This window comes from Kogia breviceps, chromosome 19, assembly GCF_026419965.1.
Source record: "Kogia breviceps isolate mKogBre1 chromosome 19, mKogBre1 haplotype 1, whole genome shotgun sequence".
Classification (NCBI taxonomy): domain Eukaryota; kingdom Metazoa; phylum Chordata; class Mammalia; order Artiodactyla; family Physeteridae; genus Kogia; species Kogia breviceps.
This window is the reverse complement of record NC_081328.1, coordinates 37,618,770-37,645,622: the sequence shown is the minus strand read 5'-3', so window position 1 is coordinate 37,645,622 and position 26,853 is coordinate 37,618,770. Positions and strand designations below refer to the sequence as shown.

At 55.4% G+C, this 26,853-nt stretch overlaps 2 protein-coding genes across 10 annotated transcripts; one reads left to right on the top strand and one right to left on the bottom strand.

Annotated features, from left to right (window-relative positions):
• Positions 1-8,241: 8,241 nt before the first annotated feature.
• On the bottom strand, positions 8,242-25,161 carry GRB7 (growth factor receptor bound protein 7). 9 transcript variants are annotated; one of them, XM_067021208.1, is made up of 16 exons: positions 24,946-25,161; positions 16,867-17,042; positions 12,621-12,777; positions 12,353-12,506; positions 12,013-12,169; positions 11,765-11,886; positions 11,595-11,672; positions 11,165-11,302; positions 10,715-10,825; positions 10,420-10,518; positions 10,051-10,131; positions 9,823-9,939; positions 9,598-9,658; positions 9,383-9,470; positions 9,187-9,280; positions 8,242-8,983 (listed from the first exon to the last, which is right to left on the bottom strand). In XM_067021208.1, exons 3-16 carry the CDS (start codon positions 12,770-12,772, stop codon positions 8,837-8,839), a joined length of 1,599 nt encoding a protein of 532 aa, XP_066877309.1. In that variant the 5' UTR covers positions 12,773-12,777; positions 16,867-17,042; positions 24,946-25,161; the 3' UTR covers positions 8,242-8,836. The 9 variants fall into 9 exon arrangements, with proteins under 9 accessions (XP_066877309.1, XP_058903399.1, XP_066877311.1 ...); XM_059047416.2 differs by lacking the exon at positions 24,946-25,161 and adding an exon at positions 13,209-13,354 and having other exon boundaries at positions 16,867-17,062; XM_067021210.1 differs by lacking the exons at positions 16,867-17,042; positions 24,946-25,161 and adding exons at positions 13,209-13,354; positions 16,613-16,682.
• An 83-nt stretch (positions 25,162-25,244) lies between these two features.
• Positions 25,245-26,553, top strand: MIEN1 (migration and invasion enhancer 1). Its single transcript, XM_059047469.2, has 4 exons — positions 25,245-25,374; positions 25,478-25,575; positions 25,940-26,016; positions 26,104-26,553. Exons 1-4 carry the CDS (start codon positions 25,286-25,288, stop codon positions 26,185-26,187), a joined length of 348 nt encoding a protein of 115 aa, XP_058903452.1. The 5' UTR covers positions 25,245-25,285; the 3' UTR covers positions 26,188-26,553.
• Positions 26,554-26,853: the final 300 nt, after the last annotated feature.

The following is a 26,853-nucleotide window of genomic DNA, read 5'->3' as shown; positions in this document are numbered from 1 at the left end:
CTCAGAAAAGAGGGAAGCAAAGCAGGGAAACTCCTCTGCTGAGGAGAGAGCTCTCGGCAGCTGGCTGGGTCTGGGATTGGGGCTGAATGGACCTCCTTCCAGCTCGATGATAGCTTCCTTTACTATTTCTTGGCAACTAAGTTGATGCTTTGGGGTGGGGGTGGGGGCCTGGCACTGGACGCCTCTCTACACCTGCACCCTCCCCCTCCCCCATCCCTCAACACAAGCAGGCCATTCACCCAGGCTGCGGTGCAAACCTCCACCTGCAGGCAACTTCCACCGGAGGGCAGGCAGGGTCACGAGACCTAGCTCCCTTCCCTCCCTCCCATCCCCTAGAATCCGGAGTCAGGAATAGCAGGGGTGGGGTGTGTGTGAGAGTTCTGGGAAGGCCAGGACCGCTGAGAACTGGTAGAGGAGCTCCTGCAGCCAGGACAGACACAAGGTCAGGCTGCAGAGCATTCCCGGTCAGACAGTTGTTTGCATAAAAGCCAAAAGCCACTGCACCTGGGGTGGGGAGGCCCTCTGGGGAGGTACTCCCTGGCTTAGGGGAGAGGGGGGAAGGAGGGTGTCATGGAAAGTCCCTGAAGGACACGGGGTGTTGAATTTGCTGCGGTTTTGTTTTTAACTCTGTCTTGACCTGTGAAGTAGGCAGCTGCCTCCCTTCCCCCCAAATAACAGAGCTTCCCCCAGAATAACAGGAACATACCCAAGGAAAGAGCCTGCAGTGGAAAGAATGGAGGTTAGAGGGCCTGCGGGTGATGTAAATTGCCCCCCTTCCCCAGGATTGAGGGGGCAGGAAGCCCCAGAGCAGCCTTTTCCCATCACCTCGCCTTTCCCCTCAACCCCCAGCCCCCCAGGCCCCCTGGCCCAGAAGAACAGCCTAGTCAAATAAACCACAGCCCCGGGGGTGGATGGGAACTAGGGGGGCAGATGCTGCCTCCTCCCCCAGGCTCATCCTTCCGTTGGCTCAGTCCCTGTGCTACCCGCACTGGAATCACATTCTCAGCACCTCCACCTCCCTCTCACTCACAAACCTTACCTGCCCTCCCCTGGACTCCTGGGTATGCGTGTGTGTGTGTGTGTGTGTGTGTGTGTCTGTGTGTCTGTGTGTCTGTGTGTCTGTGTGTCTGTGTCTGTCTGTGCATTGGGGGAAAACAGGCAGTCAGTGAATCCAGCAAAGCTCTGTAGTCTCCGTAAAGCAAATGCTGGCCTTGTGCAGACTCCAGCTGAGTCCTTGTGGACTCCTGGGTACCAGTCCCAGACCTGCCACTCTCTGGGTGACTCTGGGCACTTTGCTTTCCCTCTCTGCGCCTTGATTATTTTTCCCTGGAGTCAGGGATTTCTAAAGTTCTTTCCAACAGAGACAGCCTGGCCTCAACCCCACTGCTCCAGCCAGACCTTTCCCATCATCCAGAAACAATAGGAGAGAAAGAAGGTTCTGTCCCCTCTTCCTTCCCTCTTTGGGAGGGAGGTGGGGCCCTGGAGCCAGGGTGATGGCGGCCTATGATTTTTCCCAAGGGGTCGTAGAAAACCGTCCTATAAAATTCCAATCCCGGCCCACAAGCTGGGGGTGGGGAGTGGGGACAGGGAAGGACAGTGGAATGGTGGGAGACTCTGAATATGGGCAGTGAGGTTGGGTCTGAACCCCGGGCCCCTGTCCTCTGTCAGGACGTCCTCTTAGCTCTTCGTGGACGCAGACGCCAGATTCCCGGGTTGGGGGTGCCTGGGAAAGGAACGCGAAGGCCGGGTGGAGGGGGAAGGAGCGCGGTGCGAGGTGGGAGCTGAGGGGGGTGTGAGGGGAGGGACATTGGCACTTCTGAGAAACAGCTCGGCGTCTCAGCAGCCCGCAGCCTAACCCCTGCCTGCGGCTTCACAGCTCGCTCCTCCTGCCGCCCACGCCGCTCGGGGCCTCTCCGGGGGTCGGCAGCCCCCGCGGAGGCGGCTGCTGCTGGGGAGGAGCGGTAGCTCTGGGGACAGCGGAGTGGAACCCATGGGGCGGGGAGGGGGGATGGAAAATAGAGGAAGGCGTGGGTCGCGTGACACCCCAGGAGTAAAAACCCATCCTTTACTAGGGGTCCTGAGCGCTGGACCTCGGCGAGCCGTGTGTCCCCCCTCCTCCCCCAGCCCAGGTACTCTCCCATCACACCCCGAGCAGGATCCAGAAGTGAAACTGCTCAGGGTCACAGCCCAGCGCCGCCGCTGCGCGCCGCCCCGCCCTTCCGGGCACTGAAGCCTTGCAGGATCTCCCAGCGCTCGGGCAACTGCAGGGGAGGAAACTGGGGGAGGGGAAGGGGAAGTGCCCCGCCGGGCAGTCTGCAAAGCGAGGCCTTCTCCCCTGGGGGTGCCCGCTCTTCACCACGAGTGGGAACCTCGAGACGCGCGGACCTTAACAACGGGAGCCAAGGGAGAGGCGTTTGCAGTTTCCGGCACCGCCACTGGGTGTCACTGCAGCCGCGCGGCTGAGCCGGCTCGGGCCGGTCGGGAGGCGGGGGAGAGGGTCCCAGGGAGCTGGACCGTCGCGGCCGCGAGGTCCTCCCTGGCCTTCGCCCCCGGAGGCCCCGCGGTGGTTGGATGCGGCGCCCAGACCTCCCTCCACCCGCCTGGTCTCTAGAGGCCTTCACCCAGCCCACCGACTTGCAATGAAGAGCAAACGAATCCCCTCGCCCCGCGACGGATGGGCTCGTTGCTGTGGCGCCGCGCAAGCCTACTCCCGCTGGCCCAGGGATCGACGGCGCATCTTCGGCGGCCTCGGCGGGGCCGGGTCAGCAGAAAGTCAGGCACCGCGCCCCCAAGCGCACCCCCTGGCAAAGCCGGCGGGCCTTTCAGCCTCAGAGGCGGAGGGGGGCTCTGTCGAGACAGGTGTCCGCAGCTCCGCGACAGCTCGAGCCCGTGGGCTCCGGCAACCGCGTGCAGGCCGGGTTGTTGGGGGCGGGGGGACTTGCAGAGGGTGCAGATCACCTTGCGCACGTGTTGCGGAGCTAGAGCGACTGTGGGATGGGTCCCCGGCTTGCATCCTCACTCCTACTCACCCAGCTGCCCCTTCCCACCCGCAGCTCATCCCTTAGATGTCTGGGACGGATGGCTCAGCCTGGGAGAAGGGAACCAAAAGGTGGGAACCTGTATCGGACTGATGGATGTAAGAGGAGAGGGAAGAAAGGAGGTACCCTGGAATCTTTGGGAAAATTGGGCATGTCTGGTAGGAATGTGCACTTCTACCCTGTCTTGGATCTAACTCAGGGCGTGCGTTGGGCAGGGAGATGCAGAGGAACACGTCCGTCGGCTGCGGGTCTGTGGGGGTACAGGTGACCCGTTCTGTCCCCGCGTACAGCTTCCCCTCACACTCCAAGGTCACAGGGCCCAGCGCCACTACAGAGACCTTAGAGGGATCCACGTGGTGGCCCTAACAGAGTGGCATTGGCTTTCCACTCACCCTCAGTCTCTCCAGAACCACCTCAAGATAAACCCAATCCGAGTAAAAACAAACTGCTTACCATGAAAACACAGCTCCGGCTAAATAGCCCTCCAGGTGCCTGGGAAAGAAAAACCTGCCCCTTCCTTGGGGTAGAGGCGGCCCTGCAAGAGGACGCTAGAAGCCTCCAGTAGCTCAACCCCCATGAGATTGAATTTCAGGCCTCATTAGGGCCTGGTACAGCACAACCCTTCTCAGCCCAAATGGTACCACTTCCCAACACCCCTTCCTGTATGGAGAGCATGAGGGACCCCTGAGCACCAGCCTCAGCCCCCAGGATCACCCACTCCCCTGTGGTTTTTGATGCCAGTCTGCAACATCAAACGTCCCCAAGATCCAAGTCTCTTTTGCCTCCTCTCCCAACTCCCTCCCCCAGCTGAAAGCTCTGTCTGAAGAGACTACTGCACACCTCAAGCCCAAGCCCCAAAGCTGAGGTTCTGCTACAGACCCCCACCACTCCCCGACCTCTGTGCAAGTTGGACCAACCCCTGACCTCTCTGGCTCCTCTTTTCTGCCTGCTGGACCAGATAGGTGGTTCAGTAGTGGAAGCCTTTTATTTATTTTTTTCCAAAGACACCAGGAAGCCGAACTCCCAGATATAAAGGCAGTGCTCCCTCCAAAGCCCCAACCTGCCCCCAAAGCCCTGCTGGAACCCTTGAAAAGTGCTCATGTCGACAGTTCAGAAGAAAGGATCTTTCTGAGTGTCCTTGGGCTCCCCTGCCTCTCTCCTTTCCACCCTCCCTCCCTCCTCGGTGTGTCTGGCACTGGAGCAAGAGGAGGGAGCCAGGCAGGGTCACTGACCTCAGGTGGAACCCTCAGGCCTGCGCCAGGAGGGCCTCCACTCGTGAACTTGGAGGCTGCATAGATTTCATTGACCAGGATGTCTGGGGAGCAGGGAGAGAATGAACTGGCCAGAGTTTTGTCTGTCTGGATGACCCTCCCTGGACATCCTAGGAGAGATGGGCTCCCCTAGAATCATGCCCACCTTTTCCCAGAGTCCAGAAAGTTGGCACCAGCCCTCCCTGCCCTCCATACCTGAGCAGGCAGGGAGGCCAACCCTGTGGCCACACCCTCCTACAGGCCTAGTTGCTGCCAAGGACAGCTCTGCACCTTGGCGCCAGGCTCACAGCAGCCACACTAGCCCCAGGAGCTGGTGTCTATGACGTACTACAGGTCTTTTAGGGCCAGCTCCCTGCATATGGCCCTGCATCACCCTCTCTCAATGCTTGCGTCCTCCTCAGCAGGGGGAGATATGGGGAATTTCCTTTTCTTTCCCGAAGTCTTTTTCCAGTTTCTGAAATGTTCTTTAACAAGCACATTTTTTAAGATAATCAAACCCAATAACTTAATATTGAAAAGACATTATCTGAGGCACTAGCCCCTACTTCCTCCACCTGCCCCGCCTCCTCCTACCGGCCCAGACTTCCTCATAACCACAGGCCTCCGCTATCTAGCACTGCAGCTCTCCCTGTCAGTCCCTTCTGCTGTCTGGCCTCTGTGGGTCATGCTGCATCCTCAGAGCTGGCGAATCTTGCCCTGGTCTCTCTGTGAGCTGAGGGGCCCTTGTCTCCCACACTCTCAACTGCTGCCTCTCCTTCAGGAAGCCAGCAATCTCAGCCACTCACCAAGGATGTCCAGCTGCCAATTTCCAGTATCCAGCTCAGGGCTAAGCCAGCTGCTACAGGCCCCCAGCAGTCCAGGTCCCTCATAGCGGCACTGAGAAGGAAGGGGGCAGAGAAAAAAGGACAGGGCAAGGAAGGACTGTGTTCGCCACTTGCAAGATGGGCTGAGTCTGACCCTCTGTCCCTAACTGTATCTATGACCTCGGGGGGACTCTCTTTGAACGTCAGTTTCCCATTTACAAAATGGGAATGATCTCTGTCTCACATACTCCAATTAGCTGATTGACATAGGAAGGCTTTGTCTCCTGCCCTGTGTCTTAGGCTGTGAGAGGACAGTGTGTCCTGTTTTTTGGTTTGTTTTTTAAATAGAGCTTTTTTTGTTTGTTTGTTTGTTTTAACATTTATTTATTTATTTTTTGGCTGTGCTGGGTCTTCATTGCTGCACCGGGCTTTGTCTAGTTGCAGCGAGTGGGGGGTACTCTTCGTTGTGGTTCTCGGGCTTCTCGTTGCGGTGGCTTCTCTTGTTGTGGAGCACGGGCTCTAGGCATGAGGGCTTCAGTAGTTGTGGCACGTGGGCTTCAGTAGTTGTGGGTCGTGGGCTCTAGAGCACAGGCTCAGTAGTTGTGGCGCACGGACTTAGTTGCTCCGCGGCATGTGGGATCTTCCCAGACCAGGGATCGAATCCGTGTCCCCTGCATTGGCAGGCGGATTCTTAACCACTGTGCCACCAGGGAAGCCCTGTGTCCTGTTTTTATGCAGCCTAAATCCCTGGACTTGCTTAAGAGGTGACTCATGGTAACCCCTTTACTCTCACCCCGGCCTGGACCCCTTGCACCCATGCTACGGAAGTGGCCCTGGGCATCCACGGTCAGCACACAACCAGTACCAGCCAGCTCGAGCCCGAGGGGCAGCCACTGATAGGATGGTTCTGGGAACCGTGGCAGGTAGCAGGTGGCCGGCAGCAGGTTGCACTGGTCCCTGCCTCCTTAAATCCTGCTAAAAAGAAACAAAATCTAAGTTCTTCAGGGTAAACTCTGGAAGGTTCCAGGCTGAGGATGGCTGAGGCCTTTCTGCCCACCTCTGTCTGACAGGCCTGGCTCCCCAGCCTGGGATTAGCCAGGGTTGGGGATGCTTCGGTCACAAGTGGCTGCTGGAGCTGCCAAGCCTGGCCCAAGGGCTGGCTGTAGATGTTGGTCCTTCTCAAGGTCACCTCAGGACAACACCTCCCATTAGCCAGAGGGCTGCAGAGAAGGGAGGGGGCTCTCCAGGGGAGGACCCCCTACAGGCTTGGGAATTCCACCTGGAAGTCAGCCAGGCAGGGGCAGGGCAACGGCCCAGACCTGGCTCTCCCACTAACTGATTTGGGGCAGTTCTCCTCGAGGAGGAGTCTGTTTCCTCACCTACAAAATGGAATCCCACCACCTCATGCCCAACCAATCTCAAAGATTTGGGGAGAGATCCTACATTAAATTTTTTTAAAATTATTCTAGATTTTCAAGCTTATACAAAATTAAAGAATAATTTAATGAATCGCATGTACCCATTACCCAGCTTCAATGTCAACTCATGGTCAACCTATGACCATACTCACACTCTCTCCCCTAAACTCTGGGTTATTTTAAAAACAAAGCTGAGACATCATTTCACCCATAAATACTTCAGAATGAATCTCTCAAACGTATAGACTTAAAAAAAAAAAAAAACAAACCACAATACCACTATCACCCCTTAAAAAGTTAACCATAATTCCTTAATATTATCAAACATCTCATCAGAGTTCAAATTTCCCCCAATTGCTCATAAATGCTTCTTACAGTTCTCTAGTTTGGATTTGAATCAAATAGGTCAACACATTACATCTGCTTGATAGATGTCTAAAGTTCTTGAAACCTAGAGAGTCCCCATCTTTTCTTGTAATTTTTTGTTGTTGAAGAAGAAACTGGGTTATCTGTTCTGTAGTTTCCCAATCTGGATTTTGGTAATTGTATCCCCATGTGTCATTTCACGTGTTCCTCTGTTCCTTTTATTTCCGATAAACTAGTCATTGGATTCAGGGAGCTTGAATTCTTGGCAAAAATAATACCCCAGGGCTTCCCTGGTGGCGCAGTGGTTGAGAGCCCGCCTGCCGATGCAGGGGACACGGGTTCGTGCCCCGGTCCGGGAAGATCCCGCGTGCCGCGGAGCGGCTGGGCCCGTGAGCCATGGCCACTGAGCCTGCGCGTCCGGAGCCTTTGCTCCGCAAAGGGAGAGGCCACAACGGTGAGAGGCCCGCATACAGAAAAAATAATAATAATTATAATAACAATGCCCCGTTGAGGTTCACGTGTGGAGGGAGGGAGACTGAGCAGCAGTTCAGGTGTTACCAGTCTGATACCTTTCTTACAAAGCTCCCCCATCATGTAAGAGCTGAAACTAGAAAACTCTTGGACAAAAACATGTACTGGTATGGGCAGTGGGCAGAGGCCAGACCCTGCAGGGTCCATCTGGGCTGAAGTGGAGGCATGGGGGAACAGGCAGAGTGATATTGTGGAAAGATCACTCTGGATGTTGAAGGACAGACTGGAGAGGGAAGCCAGACTCAGAGGGCTGAGTGCTGTGGGATTCCATTTATAGAACTTTCTGGAGGGCATAGAACCAACTGTAAGGACAGGCAGCAGACCTAGGGTTGGGGAGGAGGGAGAAGGTTGACAGGGCGGGGGGTGGGGGGTGCGTCACAGGGACCTGTTGGAGGTAAGTAACAGAGCCATTGTGTGACTTGGTGGTGGTAGATCGTGCGTTTCTCAGGACTCCTCATCTCGCCAGGTAGCCCAGGGCTTGCCAAGGACACGGATGCTGTCTGACTCATCTCCAGCTCCCAGGCCCTGTTAGAGTGACCTCCATAGCTTTAGGTCCTGTCAGGAAACCTCACCTGGATGACAGTCCCCTGTCCATTCATTCATTTAACAAGCAATCCTTGGGCACCCACTATGGGCCAGGCTCCATGCTGGGCACCGGAAACTCTCAGATGACCAAAAGAGGACCTTGAGAAACATCTAGGCTTGGCCAGCATGTGGCCTCGATCCATCAGACACATCCTCAAGGCCTTGACTGGTGCCCACCTCTCCTCTCTACTCCACCTAACCGTGCCTTGCCAGACAGAACTCACCCCTGTGAGTAGCAAAAAATAATCTTTATTGTCACTAGTATAAAACAGAGATCAACTGGCCTCAGTCTGTACAAAGTGTGGAGTGTAAAGACCACCTGGGGGCTTCCCTGGTGGCACAGTGGTTGAGAGTCCGCCTGCCGATGCAGGGGACGCGGGTTCGTGCCCCGGTCTGGGAAGATCCCACGTGCCACGGAGCGGCTGGGCCCGTGAGCCATGGCCGCTGAGCCTGTGCTCCGCAACGGGAGAGGCCACAGCGGTGAGAGGCCCGCGTACCACAAAACGTCAAAAAAACAGAACAAAACAAAAAAGACCACCTGGGCTGCCCCCATTTCTCCCATAATGCCCTGGCCCAGAGCAGCGCCATGAAGGGGAGATGCCCACCCGAGTGCCTTCCCTGAAGGAGAAGTTAAGGGTGGACCGGGCGGGGAGCACTTTTGGCCAGAGGGAGGCCAGGAGCCGAGGAGGAAACCGGAGTGGGGGAGCCCCCAGCCATTCACGATGACCCTGGCCCCACTTCCTGCCCCCTCCGAGTCCACCCTAGGAGCGGAGGTGGGTGGGCGGCCCAGAGTGGGCTGAGACGCAGGCCCGCCCGTGTGGTAGTCAGAGGGCCACGCGGGTGCAGCAGTGGCGCAGCAGGCAGGGCAGGATGCCGCGGTTCAGCTGGTGGAACTCCACAAGCTGCAGCAGGTCGGTGAAGCGAGTCTGGCCCTCGTCCATGCTGAAGTACAGGCGCCCCTCCTCCTCGCTCTGGGGTGTGGCCATAGGGGGTGGAGGTCAGGGAGGGGCCCGGGGCCAAATGAGCTCCCTCCTGGGCCAGGGCTGAGGTCCCCACAGCCTGAGCAGGAGGAAGGAAAGAGCGGGAGGGCGCAGGCACACTGGGGGCCTGGTGAGGAGGACGGGTCGCTGGGAGCCCTGCACCTCCACTGCGGCAGGAACCTGGGACTACTCACCGGCAGGATGAGGTAATGTTTGACTTTCTGCACATGGCACAGCGAGAGGACAAAGCCCTGCGGGTTCCGCTGACTCTCTCGCACGAGGAACACGCTGCCAGGAGACAGGGCAATATTACCCGAGGACACACGGCTGCCACCTCGACCCGGGTCTCTTGTCCCCGGCGCTGCTGCCCTGCCCAGCCCTGCCCCTTACCCATCTACCAGGCCCTGCTGCCCGATGAGCCGCTGGCTCTCCTCGCGGGAAATGCGTCCGTGGAACCAGGGTTGGGTGCGGTGGATGGCTGCGGTGAGGGGAGGCAGAGGGGCAGTCACTCCAGGGTGGTGACCCTCATTCTAACCCCCCCCGTGAGGAATGTGCAGAGAAGCCATGGCAGTCCCCCCCACTGGGGACGGCGAGCCCTCACCCACCTGCACTGAGGCTCGTGCCCGAGCTCGGGGTGGGCAGGCTGAGACGGTGGTTCGTCTTCTTCTGCAGGGCAGTGGGGGACACGGGGGGTCAGCACATGGCTGGCGTATTACCAGCCCCTGAAGAATACAGAGCCTCTCTCCGCAGCTAGGGGCCTCCCCTCTCCCCTCGCTTTCCTTTTCCAGCTCCATGGAAACCCATGTGGAGAGTAGGTCCCCAGTACAAACCCTCCAGGCCTGGGCCTCCTCCAGGGCAGCACTCAGAGCTTCCCGGGGGTTCTCGATGACACGCCCGGCGTGGCCAGAGAAGTCCATGGCCACCAGGGTGTTGTCTGAGACACTCCTCTACAGATTGGACAGGATGGGGGGACGGGTCAAAGCAGGACCCAAGTATCCCCGGCACGGGGCCTGGGTGCCTCCCCCGTCTCCCCACACTAACACCCCGGGCACACTCACCAAGGGCGGGGAACCCACACAGGGTGGGCGCAGGTGGCGGCACAGTGCCTGCTGATAATTCTTATACAGCTGCACCCCATACTGGGAGGTGGAGAGAGAAAGAAGGCCGGAGGTCAAGCAGGTGCTGGGAGATGGGCAGTGGTACCTCCCCCCCCTCCCCAGACCAGAGCTCCCCAAGAGCAGGGCTACATCTCTGCCCCTGGATAAGGGGCTTTCCTGAAGCCAGAGCTGAGACTCCAGCCTTGGACCAAGGATTCTGAGAGAGCAAGGTTGTGATGCCCCCTTATTCTGGAGACTTCCTGAGGGCAGAGCTATAACTCCTCCCTCACACCAGGGATCCCCAAGGCTGGCCCAGTGCCAGGACCTCACCTTGAAGAGGCGGAAGGCGGCTAACCAGCAGGTGCGGCTCTGTTCATCCTCACTGCAGAAGATGCGAAGCCCCTTGTGGCCGTTTCGAAGCTTGTTTGGCTGCAGGGAGAGGAAACTGGCTGGTCCTATATCTGCCTTTAGGACCAGAGATCTTCTCCCGTCTCGCGTCTCCGTGGGGCAGGGCAGGGTGCAGGGAGAGGAGTCCGGGGGTCCCAGAGGGAGCTTAGAAGCCCCAGGTACGATCCTGGTGCCTGAGCAGCTCCTGCTCTCTCCCAGACCAGGCCAGGCTCTTCACCTTGATACAGAAGCCAAAGTCCGTGGGCATCCCGTAGAGCTTGCGGCCCTGGGTCACCACGTACACGTTGGACTCATTCACATCTGCTACATACTGCAGGTGCCTCGGATCCTGCAGAGCACAAGTGAGCAAGACTTGGTAAAGGCAGACCCTATCCCCCATCACTGCCCCCCAAAGCCAGCTGGGGAGAATTCAGGCCCAGAGAGGAGCAGAGAAGTGCCCCAAGTCACACAGCACATAGAAGTAGAGCCAGGACTTGAACTCAGTTCACCTGCCTCTCCCACTGCTATAACTCCTGAGGCAGGTAAGCTGGGAGGGAAAGGGAGCAGCTGTGGGTCTCAGGGCCTAGAGGGTGAAAGGTCCAGGAGTTCCAACAGAGAAGGGGCAGCTCCTAGAAGGACCAGGGATGGGGTATCTGAGGTGCTGGGGCTGTCACCCTCAAGACCTCACCTTGGAGGTGCCCTTGGTGGAGTAATAGAGGCCAGACCGGCGTAGGAAGCAGAAGAAGCGTTTCCAAAGCTTGCGTCCTGACCCCCGTAGCTGCAGGAAGCCCTGGATCTCTGGGAAGCTGCCTGCATTCAGGAAGTTCTGAGGCCAGAGGAGAGCAGGGTGAGAGGCCTAGAAGTGGCCACACACACACACACACACACAGAGGGCCCCCAGGATCTGCCTTTATGGCAGGAGGCACACCACATACATTTATTGTCTTCATTTAACAAAGAAACTGATGCTCAGGCAGAGAAAGTGACTTGTCCACAGTCACTTAGGGCTGCGCTGGCCTTTCCACCCCAAAGAGGGAGGGCACAGGCTTAAGGGCCAAGAAGCGCCGGGCATTCCTGTGGAGTCATGGATATGCCGTGAAATGGGGGTGTCCCCTCACCTGGATGAGGTCTTCGTGGGATATGCCCGTGTGTGCATCCAGACAGCTGGAGACCATCTTTTCTGGGAACAGGGAGTGCTGGGGGAGAAAGGAGCCAGGAGTCAGGGACTGAGGGTCCGGGGTGAGGATCAGGGTGTCCCGGTGCCCAGACCCCCCTCACACACACTCACTGGGGTGCTCTTGAACAGCTCGTACTTGGCAAAGTTTTTCCGGAAGAGAAAGCGGCTGTCTCCGCCGATGGGCCAGGCAGCCTGCACTTCCGCCACCGACTCGTGGTCCTCCAAGACCCGCTCTAGGGTCAAGGGCAAAGAGCAGAGGTCAGTGGAGACCAACGAGGCCTCCCGGATGGGCCACCGGCCTAGCCCAAGGTGTGTAGCATTGACTCCCGGGCCAAGGCAGCCCGCTGCACCCAACTCACCCAGTGCTAGGTGGGGGTGGCCCTCCACCAGCCCCCAGTTCTCGTCACTCAGGGCATGAGATCGCTGCACCAGCATCTCACACACGTAGCGAGCCGTGGCGCCCGCTGCCACCTCCACTGACCGGCAGGCCCCATCTTCGCTGTACACCTTTATGACCTGTGCCCCAGGAACGGGAGAAGACTCAGGGAAGGGCAAAGGATGGTTCCTTCCCGTCCCCCGTCTGCTCTACCCTCAGGGATCCCTGACCAAATCCCGCGACCTCCTCCGAGGCGGCACTGTATCCACCCCCGTCCCATAGCACCCCTCGCTCCCTGCCTTCTCTTTCCCAGGACAACTCACATGGGGGCAGCTGGTGTCTCGAGGGAGCAGCCCCCTTGCACTGGAGGGCCCCCCAAGAATGGGGGTCTGTGAAGGAGGACTGCAGAGCTCGGGGAAGGGGTTAGGGATGGAGGGTAGAGAGGTTGACCGCAGCTCCTCCTGTCGAAGAAGTTTCCTGGGCGGTGTGGGGGGAAGGAGTGGGGAGTGAGGAGTTGACTGCAAGCTTCTGTGCGTTACCCCGGCGCTTACCACTCCGCCCAGGCCCCCCTCAGCCGTCACCCCATTTTACCTGCTGGTCGGAATGGGCAGAGGCTGGGACCTCTTCACCTCCCCAGACAGAGGAACATCGGGAGGTGGGGGCGTCCCAGGAGGGGTCCCAGGGGCCAGGTACAGGTCTTCTGAGGAGCTGCTGAGATGAGGTGGAGACAGACCCAGCTCCATGACATCTGAGGGAGAAGAGGGGGCTGACACAGCTGCTCTTGTGCCCTTGCCCTGGGGAGAGGGGCCAAGAGGACCCAGACCTCCTGACTTCACCCTGCTGTCAAGGTGCCCCCCAGAGTTTACACAGCACCTCCTTGCTCCCCCCTAACTGGCATTCTCTGGAGCCTTTGAGGAAGGGTAGATTGTGCCCATTTTACCACAGGGGACACTGAGTTCCCGAGAGGGAAGCATTGTGGCCCCATCCCAGGTGAGCCAGGGAGTGGAACCCGGTGTTTGGGCTCCAAGTCCAGTGCTCTTCCTTAGGCCCAGGTTGCCCATGGGAAGAGCTATGAGGGTCCCCCACCACAAGCCAGGCAGCAGCAACAGACTCCATGACGCACAGATGGTCTGGGGCTCAGGGTCTCGGTGTCACCCTTTCTGAACGTGGGGCACTCACTCCTCTGGGCTCTGCCCCAGGTTTTTCCAGCGCTTTGTTGTCAGAGCCTGTTGTGGCAGCGCCTGCCCAAGTGCTGAGTGATGCTCGAGGGGGAGAAGGAGGTGTGGAAGGACAGGAACCAGGAGGGCAGCAGGCAGGCTCAGCTGCTGTGGGAGGGAGAAAGCTAGCCTGGGGGCCCTCGCCTTAGCAGCCCCCAAACCTTGTGTGCCTTCCCCAGGCCCCTCCTCCTGCTCCTCCTGCCTCACTTTCTTAAGGCCTCAATGCCGAGCTACTTCCTCTGAGAAGCCTTCCTGGATTTTCCACATTCAGGCTGAAGGGCTCCCTCTCCGCACTGTGCTGGGGCCTCTGCGCCAATTACTGTGCACCTGTCTTATCCACCCACTGGTCTGAAGATGCCCGGCCACCCCAGGCAAGGCCAGGGTCTTATCCATGTCTTATCACCCATAGGCATCCAGGACGAGTAAGGAGAGAAGAGACAGGGCAAAGGTGCCCACTAGAGGGTAGAGGCATTGCAGGCCCCTCCTCCACAGGAACCAAGACGCTTTTGGCTGGGCTGAGACCTGGGAGGATCTGGGAGGACTCACGCTTCAGCCCCCTGCTTGCTCTCCAGACACTGGGCCAGTGCTGTTAGGTGCCTAAGGTACCTGGGATTGACCCCCCCAGGATGAGGCAGGTCCCCAACCCTTAAGTGAGGGCATGAGGAGATTTGGGGGACAGGTGAGTCAGGGTGGGGTGGGACAGCACTGCCTGGGGCTCTCCATTCAACCTTGACTCATCTGCACAACTTCCTGGCTTAGGAGAAACACAAACAACCCTGCCTCTACCCACCCCCTCCACTCCCGCCCCCAGCCTACTGGCCTGGGAGGAATGGGGGAGGGGCCGGGAACAGGATGGGGGAGGAGGAGGATGTTGGTGGGGGGCGCTGAGGCTCCTCTGACATCATCTCCTCCTCCCCACCCTTGGCCTAACTCCGACTCCTCCAGCACAGGTGGCACCTGCAATGGGCCCCAGTAGCCACCACCCAGCCCAGGAGCCCCCTCACCCAGGAGGAAGAGAAGAAAGGCCTGGCCTGGATTCAGAAGCCCATCTGGAGTGGAGCTGACCTCTCAGGGGTGCCCCTAGTGCCCCCAAAGTAACCCAAAGAAACATGCAGCGCTCCTTCTCCTGTCTGGGGCCCACCCTTAGCACCCAGGACTCAGCTGGCCCACGGGGCCCATTCCTCATCACCCCTGGGGGATGAGGGTCCTTCTAATTAATACACTCTCCTGGGTGTCCTGGCCAGAAGTGTACTCGGGAACAGGAGTAGAAAGTCAACACACACAAGAGGACAGACACAGACAGGCAGACAGGGAAAGGCCAGGAGAGAGAGAGCCAGGGAGGGTCCTGCCAGGAAAGGGAAGACACACCCATCATCGACCATCGAGAGACACCAGCACATCAACACTCCACTGGCACCCCTGTCTACCCTCTGGCAGACAGCCCCGGTGACTTCGTTCCGAGGAGGACTAGGGGAGGGGCTGCAGGAGCTGCCTCCACCATTTGCCAGAGACCGACAGTGGGGTGCTCTGGGGCCCAGAGGACTGGGTCCTCCCCCATCCCAGAGGGGAGAGGAATCTGGGCAGCATTTGGAAGGGAAGAGGGTAGATTTAAGTCAGACTAGAGTCCGGCCTCTGTGGGCAGGAAGCCTGACTCAGGATGGGTTTAGCCTTCAGATCCCTCCACCCTGCTCTCCAAACCCTTCTAAGGCAAGACAGGAATGGGGCAGTCGGGGCCAAAGAGAAGAGGGAGCAGGAACGGGGTCCTAGCTGTCCCGCTTGGGCAGCCTCCACCCCCATCGCCAAGAGATCTGAAGCTTTCACACTGGGGCCCCGGGAAGGTTACATTGAAGAAATCGACCCCCCAAATCAGTCTGTCCCCTAATTACTGCGAGTCCCAGCCGCGGCTCCCCCAGTAGCCTCTCCTGCCCTGGCGGCTCCGGCCCCACCCTCCTTCCCGTCCTCCAGGCCTTCAGCCTCCTTGTTTACTTCCTGAATCTTGCCCCACCTGGCTGGCCCCGAGGGCGGGTGGCAGGGCCCGGTGTAAGAGTTGCCTGTAGAAAACAAGGCCACCTTCGGGACCTCCCAGGGTGGGGGGAGGGGCTGGAAGCGCCGGGAGGGGGCAGGAAGGCCCCGGCCTGGCCCAGGACCCCCCGCCCCGCCCCCATCAGGTTTTAGTTGCGGGGGCGGGGGGAGGCTTTACCCGTGGGGGAGCCCTTAGGGTGAGGGCCCAGGTGAGGAGGCGGGAAACCCCTAGATGACCCGGAGCTGGGGGGAGGGCCCCGGACCCTGAGGCCCCGCCCACCCCCTAACTAGGGAAAAAACGCCCAATGGGAGTCGGGGGGGCAGCTCTTTTAAAGTTTAATTTGGAAAGAATGCTGGAGTGTCTGTGGAGTTAATCATTACAGGCTGCTAACCTTCACGGGCGGCCTCCCCAGCAGGATATCAGGGGGAGAGGGGAGAGCAGAGTCCAGGACAGGCAGACCAAGAGGGGGCATTCTTGAGGGGCAGTGGGGTTGCAAGGCCTGACAATGGCGGGCAGGTGCATTCCCCATCCGCAACGTGCCAGGGAGACCCAGACTCGGACAGGGTCTTTCCTCAGCCTATTCAGACAGACGAGGCAGCCCTCCCCGCCCCGCACGCACACACACTCTCCCCAGGCGCCCCCCCCCCCGAGCTACAGATCCCCCAGCATCTAGCCCTCCAGCCTGCCGAGACCACTTCTTTCTGAAGCCAGAAGAGACCACCCCCGCCCCCCGGGCCTGCCCCACCCCCACCTTCCCACCCGAGGGCAGGACCCTGTGTTCCAGAGTCAGGATACAATCCAGAGAGACGGAGGTCTAGCAATTAAGAGAATCCCTCTCCTTTACTGCCCTCCAAATTGGAGGGTGCCCCGCTGCCCCCGCGGAGACGTCTGTCTTTAATAACGACTTGGGGGAACTCAAACTGGGGTCAAGTCAGACTGAGCTAGGGAGAGACTTGAGGACGCTCCCTCGGCATTCGGACTGCTCTCCTAGCTCTCTTTCTGGGAATGTGGGGAGGGGCTAGTTTCAGCGGGAAAGCCGCGTCTCCAGGGGGAGAGAATCTGGTTATCTTGCTTCCCCGACCCCATCAGCTGGTTCCTGAGTGTGTCTGGGGTAGGGGAGGTGAGGGAGGGGGAGATGCGGAGAAGGACGAAGGAATAGGCAGAGCGGGAAATGAGACTAGGGAGAGACTGGGGGTAGACGGTGAGGAGGGGCGGGATGGGAGACTGGAGGAAAAGAGAAAGCGAGGCCGCTAGAGCAGCACAGCAGGGGGCCGGGTCCTTACTGATCATGCATCTGCCGGAGCTCCCCGCCCCCAACACGAAGTGCCCGCTCGGGCCCTTACCTGGACCCTGGGTGTTGGTGCACCTGGCTGGGGCCGCCAGTTTAGCGAGGGAGACTCCAAGCCCTCAATTACCTGTCCCCCTCCTGTCCCCGCCCTTGGCCTGACATCACTGAGGGGGGAAGGGGAGGGGGAGGCAGGCGGCCGCCCGTCCTGTCCACCTGGGCATCCGGCCAGCCAGCTCTTGGCCCTGAGACTGGCACAGCCTGGGGCCCTGGGGCCCTGGTGCGGCTGGGGGTGGGAGCAGGTCCCCTTACCTGGAGGAGCCCCAGCAGGAGTAGCAGGACACAGGGTTCGAAGTCCGGCTCTGTCTAGGAACCTCAGCTACCTGGACTTGATTTCAGATCTGCTCCCTCTTCTCTACAGGTGGTAGGAGGGTGTCCTGACTTTGGACGCAGAAGTGGGGGCAGGCTGAGCTCTGCTGTCCAGGCTCCTGGCCCAAGGAAACAAGTTATCTTGGGCAGGTGGGGGCGGGGCCTGAAGGAGGGGCAGGGGAGGAGGAAGCACAGGAGGAGGGGCGGGGACTCCCTGACACTCTACGCTGGCTGGGATTGTTTTTGTCCTTCTTAGCAGGTGCCAGGAGAGAGACAGTCGAACTGAACAGCCTCGAGAGCGAAGATCTAGGATCCTCATGACCTGGGAGGAGGGGCTGGGGCCTGGAAAGTCAGGGGAAATGGCCCCGCCCACTCTTCCCCATGCCCCTCCACAAACCTGGTCTGTTCATTGGCCAATTTAGGGGGCCTGTCTGCTGCTCAGGGTCCTACCCCCTGGAGCAAAGGGCACTCTGTGAAAGAGGGAAGCCAGCCAGAGGGAGTCCAGCAACATGGCCTGCTCCTTGACCTCCAGCCACAGTCTGGCCACCCAGGCTGCACCCTGGCCCCTCAGAGGCACCGAGCATATATCTTCTTTTCTAAGCAAAGTCCAGGGTCTCAGCTTCCCCTTCTAAAATCGAAGGGGTTAGGCAAGGTCTCATAGCGGGAGGAGTGATTTGGGGAAAGCTCTGGCCAGGTGCCCGGGGACTCCCCTTAGCACTCTCCTTCAGCACTAGGCAAACACAAGCGTGGAGAGAGGTCCTGGAAGGCTGAGATCAAAGGTAGCAGCCGCCTCCCAGCCCAAGTGGGTGACAGTGGGTTAACCAACAATTCATAGGGGTGATAAGAGGTCTGCCCTGGGGGACCAAGAAGGAGTGGCTCCAGGCTCAACTTTCTCCAAACTGTGTTTTCCTTGGAAAAAACAGTATGCGCGCGGACTAAACAAAGATGTGGGGGAGGGGGCACGGTCACCCGGACCACTGGACAGCTTGTGCAAAACACAGCAGACAACTCATTCAATCATTCCTTCATCCATTCAACTAATACTTGTTAAGTACCTAGTATATGCCAACCCCATGCTTGGCACTGGGGACACAGCAACAAGACAGACCCCACCCTTATCTTCATGCAGCCCAATCAGGGAGACTGGTGTTAATCAAAGAATCACACAAATAATAAGAAATGACAGGAGAGGGCTTCCCTGGTAGCGCAGTCGTTAAGAATCCGCCTTCCAATGCAGGAGACACGGGTTCGAGCCCTGGTCCGGGAAGATCCCACATGCCACGGAGCAGCTAAGCCCGTGCGCCGCAACTACTGAGCCTGCATTCTAGAGCCCGCAAGCCACAACTACTGAGCCTGTGTGCCACAACTACTGAGCCTGCGCTTTAGAGCCCACGAGCCACAACTACTGAAGCCCGTGCACGTAGATCCCCTGCTCCGCAACAAGAGAAACCACCGCAATGAGAAGCCCACGCACAGCAACAAAGAGTAACCGCTGCTCGCCGTAACTAGAGAAAGTCTGTGCACAGCAACGAAGACCCAACGCAGCCCAAAATAAATAAATTAATTAACTTTTAAGAAAGAAAGAAATGACAGGAGACAACTATGCTGAGAGAATGGCTTACCCAGGGAGTTAGGGAAGACTTCTCTGTAGAAGTGACAACTGAGCAGAGGGGAAGTTGTCTGAGGTAGAGAGATTTGGATTGATGGATGGGAAGTGGTGGTGGTGAGGGGTGGTGAGGGGCATCTTTCATGATGATGGAGCAAGTGCCAAAGCCCTTGACTAAACGGGACAGAGCATGCGGAGGCAGAGTGGGGTGGAGAAGGAAGGAGAGGAGGCCACACAGGTGCAGCTGAGCAGGTGTGGAAAGCGTGGGGAAAGGCTTTGTACTCAGCTCTGTTTCTCAAAGCGTGGCCTGTGACCACGGCCTCCAAATGTCCCTAGGCTTGTATAAAAAAACAGATCCCTGGGCCCCTCCCCAACGACTGAATCTCGGTCTCTGGGGCCAAGACCCAGGAATGTGTGGTACTGACAAGCCCTCCGGTGGTTGTTCTATAAACCGGGTTTAAGAGCCATCCATCCTGTCTGTCCAGACCAGCAGGAACTGTGGGCAGAGGCCAGACCCTGCAGGGTCCATCTGGGCTGAAGTAGAGGCACAGAGGAGCAGGCAGATTTATATTTTGGAAAAATCACTCTGGTTGTTGAGGGATAGGTTGGAGAGGGAAGCCAGACTCGGAGGGCTGAGGGCTATAGGATTCCATTTATATGACTTTCTGGAGGGGGCAGAATACTAAGGACAGAAAGCAGATCTGGAGTTGGGGAGGAGGGAGAGGGGTTGACAGCAGAGGAGCTTATGAGGAGGCAATGGAGGTGTGTGTATCTCGGGTGGATGTACAACAGGACTCACAGAACTGTACACTCAAGAGGATGTGTATTACTGTGTATAAATTATATCTGAATTTCTTAAATAAAAAAAGAAACAACAACAAAAAAGAATAGATTTATAGATCAGTAGAACAGAATCAAGAGTCCAAATAAAACCCCTTACATTTCTGGTCAATTGATTTTTTTTTCTTAATATCAACTCTTTATATTTATTTATTTGTTTGTTTGTTTATTTTTGGCTGTGTTGGGTCTTAGTTGCGGCGCGCATGCTCTTCCTTGCAGAGCACGAGCTTCTCTCTAGTTGTGGCGCACGGGCTCACTTGCCCTACAGCATGTGGGATCTTAGTTCCCCGACCAGGGATCGAACCCAAGTCCCCTGGTTTGGAAGGTGGATTCTTAACCACGGGACCACCAGGGTAGTCCCTGGTCATTGATTTTTGACAAAGGTGACAAGACAATTCAATGGGGAAAAGGATAGTCTTTTTGATAAATGGTTCTGGGACAACTGAATATCCACATGCCAAAATATGTATTTAGATACTTCCTTTATATGATGTACAAATATTAACTCAAAATAGGCCATAGACCTAAATGTAAGAGCTAAAACTAAAACTTCTAGAAGAAATTATGCAGGAAAATCTTCCTACCTTGGGTTAGGCAGAGATCTCAGATGCAACAGCAAAGGCACAAATGACAAAAGAAAAAATTGATAAATTATACTTTACCAAAATTTTTAAATAGTGCACTTCAAAAGACACCATTAAGAAAAATAGGGCTTCCCTGGTGGTGCAGTGGTTAAGAATCCACATGCCAATGCTGGGGACATGGGTTCGAGCCCTGGTCCGGGAAGATCCCACGTGCTGCGGAGCAGCTAGGCCTGGGGGCTACAACTACTGAGCCTGCGCTCTAGGGCCTGGAAGCCCTAGAGCTACTGAGCCCCTGTGCCACAACTACTGAAGCCTGCACGCCTAGAGCCCGTGCTCCACAACAAGAGAAGCCACTGCAACAAGAAGCCCGTCAACACAACTAGAGAAAGCCCACACGCAGCAACGAAGACCCAACACAGCCCAAAGTAAATAAATAAAATAAATAAATTTTTTTAAAAAAGAAAATTAAAAAAAAAACTGTGGAAGACTGGAGGAAAATAATTGCAAGTCGTATATTTGATTACAGACTTTGTATCCAGAATAGGGTTGACCCCTGAACAATACAGGGGTTAGGGGCACTGACGACCCCTGAGCAGTTGAAAATCTGAGTATAACTTTACAGCCAGCCCTCCCTATCCAGTTTCCATCTATAGATTCAATCAACCTTGGATCATGTAGTACTGTATTATGTACTTATAAAAATCCACATAGGGCTTCCCTGGTGGCGCAGTGGTTGAGAGTCCGCCTGCCGATGCAGGGGACGCGGGTTCGTGGCCCGGTCCGGGAAGATCCCACATGCCGCGGAGCGGCTGGGCCCGTGAGCCACGGCCGCTGAGCCTGCGTGTCCGGAGCCTGTGCTCCGCAACAGGAGAGGCCACAGCAGTGAGAGGCCTGAGTACTGAAAAAAAAAAAAAAAAAAAAAAATCCACATATAAGTGGACCCATGCAGTTCAAACCTGTGTTGTTCAAGGGCCAACTGTATATAAAGAACTCTTAAAAATCAACACTAAAGAGACAAACAACCCTATTTTAAATGAACAGAAGGGGACTTCCCTGGTGGTGCAGTGGTTAAGGATCCGCCTGCCAATGCAGGGGACACGGGTTTGAGCCCTGGTCGGGAAGATCCCACATGCCGCAGAGCAACTAAGCCCGTGCACCACAACTACTGAGCCTGCGCTCTAGACCCTGCATGCCACAACTACTGAAGCCTGAGAGCCACAACTACTGAGGCCTGCGCACCTAGAGCTCATGCTCTGCAAAAAGAGAAGCCACCGCACTGAGAAGTCTGCGCACAGCAATGAAAAGTTAAAAAAACGTAATTAGAACACTTCCTAACACTGTACACAAAAATAAACTCAAAATGGATTAAAGATCTAAATGTAAGGCCAAACACTATAAAACTCTTAGAGGAAAATATAGGCAGAACACTCTATGACATAAATCACAGCAAGATCCTTTTTGACCCACTTCCTAGAGAAACGGAAATAAAAACAAAAATAAACAAATGGGACCTAATGAAACTTAAAAGCTTTTGCACAGCAAAGGAAACCATAAACAAGACAAAAAGACAACCCTCAGAATGGGAGGAAATATTTGCAAATGAAGCAACTGACAAAGGATTAATCTCCAAAATATACAAGGAGCTCATGCAGCTCAATATCAAAAAACCAGGGGCTTCCCTGGTGGCGCAGTGGTTAAGAATCCGCCTGCCAATGCAGGGGACACGGGTTCAAGCCCTGGTCCAAGAAGGTCCCACATGCCACGGAGCAACTAAGCCCTTCTGCCACAACTACTGAGCCTGCAGTCTAGAGTCTGTGAGCCACAACTACTGAGCCCACGTGCCTAGAGCCCGTGCTCCACAACAAGAGAAGCCACCACAATGAGAAGCCCACGCGCCATAACGGAGAGTAGCCCCCATTTGCCACAACTAGAGAAAGCCCGCGTGCAGCAACGAAGACCCAATGCAGTCCAAAATAAAATTAATTAATTAATTAATTTTTTAAAAAATCAAAAAAGCAAACAACCCAATTAAAAAATGGGCAGAAGACCTACATAGACATTTCTCCAAAGAAGATATACAGATTGCCAACAAACATGAAAGGATGCTCAACATCACTAATCATTAGAGAAATGCAAATCAAAACCACAATGAGGTATCGTCTCACACCTGTCAGAATGGCCATCATCAAAAAATCTACAAACAACAAATGCTGGAGAGGGTGTGGAGAAAAGGGAACCCTCTTGCACTGTTGGTGGGAATGTAAATTAATACAGCCACTATGGAGAACAGTATGGAGGTTCGTTAAAAAACTAAAAATAGAACTATTATATGACCCAGAAATGCCACTACTGGGCATATACCCTGAGAAGACCATAATTCAAAAAGAGACCTGTGGACTTCCCTGGTGGCACAGTGATTAAGAATCCACCTGCCAATGCAGGGGACACGGGTTTGAGCCCTGGTCAGGGAAGATCCCACATGCCACGGAGCAACTAACCCCATGTGCCACAACTACTGAGCCTACACACCACAACTACTGAAGCCCGTGCACCTACAGCCCATGCTCCACAACAGGAGAAGCCACCGCAATGAGACGCCCACGCACCACAACAAAGAGTAGCCCCTGCTCACCACAACTAGAGAAAGCGCGCACGCAGCAACGAAGACCCAATGCGGCCAAAAATAAATAAATTAATTAATTAATGAAAAAATAAAGAGAGAGACATGTACCACAATGTTCACTGCAGCACTATTTACACGTGGAAGCAACCTAAGTGTGCATCGACAGATGAATGGATAAAGAAGATGTGGCACATATATACAATGGAATATTACTCAGCCATAAAAAGAAACGAAATTGAACTATTTGTGGTGAGGTGGATGAACCTAGAGTCTGTCATACAGAGTGAAGTAAGTCAGAAAGAGAAAAACAAATACCGTATGCTAACACATATATATGGAATTTTAAAAAAAAGGTTCTGATGAACCTAGGGGCAGGACAGGAATAAAGATGCAGACATAGAGAATGGACTTGACATGGGGAGGGGGAAGGGTAAACTGGGACGAAGTAAGAGAGCAGCACTGACACATATACACCACCAAATGTAAAATAGATAGCTCGCAGCTGCATAGCACAGGGAGATCAGCTTGATGTTCTGTGACCACCTAGTTTGGTGGGATAGGGAGGGTGGGAGGGAGATGCAAGAGAGGCGATATGGGGATATATGGATATGTATAGCTGATTCACTTGTTATACAGCAGAAACTAACACATCATTGTAAAGCAATTATACTCCAATAAAGATGTTTAAAACAATGAGCAAAAGATTTGAATAAGTGTTTTTCCAAATAAGATATATGAGTGGCTCATAAGCACATGAAAGGGTGCTCAAGATCATTAGTTATTAGAGCGATGCAAATTAAAACCACCTCACTCCCATCAGGATGGCTATAATGAAAGAGACAGACAACAAGTCTTGACAAGGATATGAGGAAACAAATTGTCATATATATATTGCTGGTAGGAATGTAAAATGGTGCAGCCACTTTGAAAAACAGTTTGGCCATTTCTTAAGATAAACATAAACTTTCCATACAACCCAGCAAGTCTACTCGTAGGAATCTACCCAAGTAAAAACACATGCACATACAAAGACATTTACATGATCATTCATAGCAGCATTACTCAAAACAGCCCCAAACTGGAAACTCAAAATGTCCATCAACTGGTATTGAACAGATAAATAAAACAGTACATCCATACATTGGGATATTTCTCAGCAACTAAAAGGAACAGACTACTGGTACATGCTACAGCATGGATGAACCTCAAAAACTTTAAATGGGGCTTCCCTGGTGGCGCAGTGGTTGAGAATCCGCCTGCCGATGCAGGGGACACGGGTTCGTGCCCCGGTCTGGGAAGATCCCACATGCCGCGGAGCGGCTGGGCCCGTGAGCCATGGCCGCTGAGCCTGCGCGTCCGGAGCCTGTGCTCCGCAACGGGAGAGGCCACAACAGTGAGAGGCCCGCCTAGCACACACACACACACACAAAAAAAAACCCCAAAAACAAACAAAAAAACCTTTAAACGGAGTGGAAGAAGTCAGAAGCAAAAGACTGCATATTATTTCATTTATAAGAATATCCAGAAGAGGCAAATTTATAGACAGAAAGCAGATCAGTGGTGACTTAGGGCTGGAGCTGGGCGCTGGATTGACTGCAAATACACAGGTGGGACTTTTTCATGTTGGTGGAAATGTGTGGTGATGGCTGCACAACTCTATAAGTGATTGCATTGTTTAAAAATGAATGTGAGGATATTATGGTGAGACTCCAAGGAGAGAAGAGGCAGGGAGACAGCCTCCATTTCTAGAGTTACAAAACGGGAATAAAGAAGCCAGCTCTGTAGCGGGGCTAGGATGAGAAGGGGAGGTGCGGTAACTGGATGCACGCGATGGCAGCATAGAGCCTGCGAAATCGAAGCATCAAAGCCTAAGGTTCCAGAAGGCAGAAGACTGGCGGCGACTGCCCAGACTGTGCCTGCAGTTTAGAGCTTAAGAGAAGTACCTGAGTGTGTAACTATGGAGTGGTTTAAAATACCATCAGTGGGACTTCCGTGGTGGTGCAGTGGTTAAAAATCCGCCCGCCAATGCAGGGGACACAGGTTCCAGCCCTGGTCTGGGAAGATCCCACCTGCCGAGGAGCAGCTAAGCCCGTGCGCCACAACTACTGAGCCTGCGCTCTAGAGTCCTTGGGCCACAACTACTGAGCCCACGTGCCACAACTACTGAAGCCGACGCGCCTAGAGCCTGTGCTCCGCAACAAGAGAAGCCACTGCAATGAGAAGCCCACGCACTGCAACGAAGAGTAGCCCCCCGCTCGCTACAACTAGAGAAAGCCCGCGGGCAGCAAAGCAGCCAAAATAGTTAATTAATTAAAAATAAAATAAAATAAAATGCCATCACCTAGTGAGAGATGGCAACTACTCCATACCATCAGCCAAACCCAGGCCCTGGGTCCGCTTGCCCCACTTTCTCTTCCTTTTGTAAACTGGAAAGCGCTTTGCAGTCTAAGACATGTCATTAGATTAAATAAGACCGTGAAGTCCAGAGGACGCTAGGTGCAGGGCAAGTCGGGCGCTGAGAATGCAGGCCAGGAAAGTTGGTCTGGACCAAGCCTCCCAGCCCAAGCTCTCCAGCTGGTGACAGTGTCAAAACAAAGCAGCAGCAGCAGCCTGAAGGGGGCGCCCGGATGTAACGCGCGGCCCCGTCCCGTCACGTGCCTGCGGCGTCGCGTCACACCCGGAAGCAGTTGCTGTGGGGAGCCGGCAGTAATGAGCGGGGAGACAGAGCCGGCGTCCGTAGCGCCCCCTCCCGAGGAGGTCGAACCGGGCAGTGGGGTCCGCATCGTGGTTGAGTACTGGTGAGGGGCTCCGGCCAGTGGGGGAATCCGGGCCGGAGGAGGGTGGGTCCATCGGAGGTACCGTCCCCAAAACCCAAGCGGACCTCAGGTATCTTCTCCCTAGTGAACCCTGCGGCTTCGAGGCGACGTACCTGGAGCTGGCGAGTGCCGTGAAGGAGCAGTATCCTGGCATCGAGATCGAGTCGCGCCTGGGGGGCACAGGTGAGGCCGCAGAACACCTGCTGAGTCAGTGTTCTAAATCCCAGCTCTACCACTTTCTAGCTCTGGCACTGGCTGTTTTATATAGTGTCCAGCAGTGTCTGGCACATAGTAAAATGTCCGTGCAACTTGAGTGAGGGGGGCGTTACAGATGAAGCCTGTTGGGAAAAATGGGTGAGACTGAAGTGTAGGGTTGGAGGGGAGGGAACCCTCTATTGAGTTATGAAGCCAAGTTCAAAGGAAGCGGATGGGGCCCGTGAAGGACATGAAGGAGGAGCCTGTGTTAAGTCTAAGGAGCGTGGAGGGCCTCCCCTGACTTTGGCCTGTTCTCAGCATACAGTTCTTTCATCCGTTTATTTCATACCAGGGGCCTTTGAGATCGAAATCAATGGACAGCTGGTGTTCTCCAAGCTGGAGAATGGAGGCTTTCCTTATGAGAAAGATGTGAGTACTTGGCGTGCTGGAAAGACCCCTGGTTCACCCTGCCCCTACAATGAACGCATCATCTCATTTCACATCTCTGCCCTCTAGCTCATCGAGGCCATCCGAAGAGCCAGTAACGGAGAACCCCTAGAAAAGATCACCAATAGCCGCCCTCCCTGCGTCATCCTGTGACTACACGTGATTCTGGGTTCCTGCTCTCTTCTGGGATCCAAGCCTTGGTCACCCCTTTGGTTGTGCTGAGGGCTCCCTACTGCCTCTTTCACCGCACTTAGCTCCCTGTAGCTAAGAGCCCCTGGCCTCCACTTGGCCCCTTTGGGTACCAGGAGGGTTCTGCGGTCTCAGGGGTGAAAGAGAAGACCCTCTCCATGGACATTTCTACAGCCACCTTATACCCCTTTCCCAGGATCAGTGCCCACAAAAACCTGCTCCCCTCTCCAGCTTAGCCATACCTGTCAGATGCTACCATAGTTCTAATTTATTTTCTACTAACCCCAAGCAATGTCAGCTATTGGCAATAAAGTGGCACTGCAAACACCAGTGCCCACTAGTGTGTGTTTTTATGTCCAGCTTGGGACTGTGGGAAGGGAGGAGAGGGAGACAGAGGCCAGCCCAGCCTTAATACCACCAACGTGATCGTGCTGTCTGGGTGGGTTTTTTTCTGGATAGCTACTTCTAATTCAACGATTTCCTTGCCAAGGCAAGGAAAATGAGTCACACAGTGGACACTGCCTCTTCTTTCCTCCGTCCTTCCCCGACTACCCCTACCTACAGGGAGGAAATTACCCCATTCTGGTGGGTGGCCTTAGGAGTTTCTTTTTTTCTAAGCAAGAACGATCT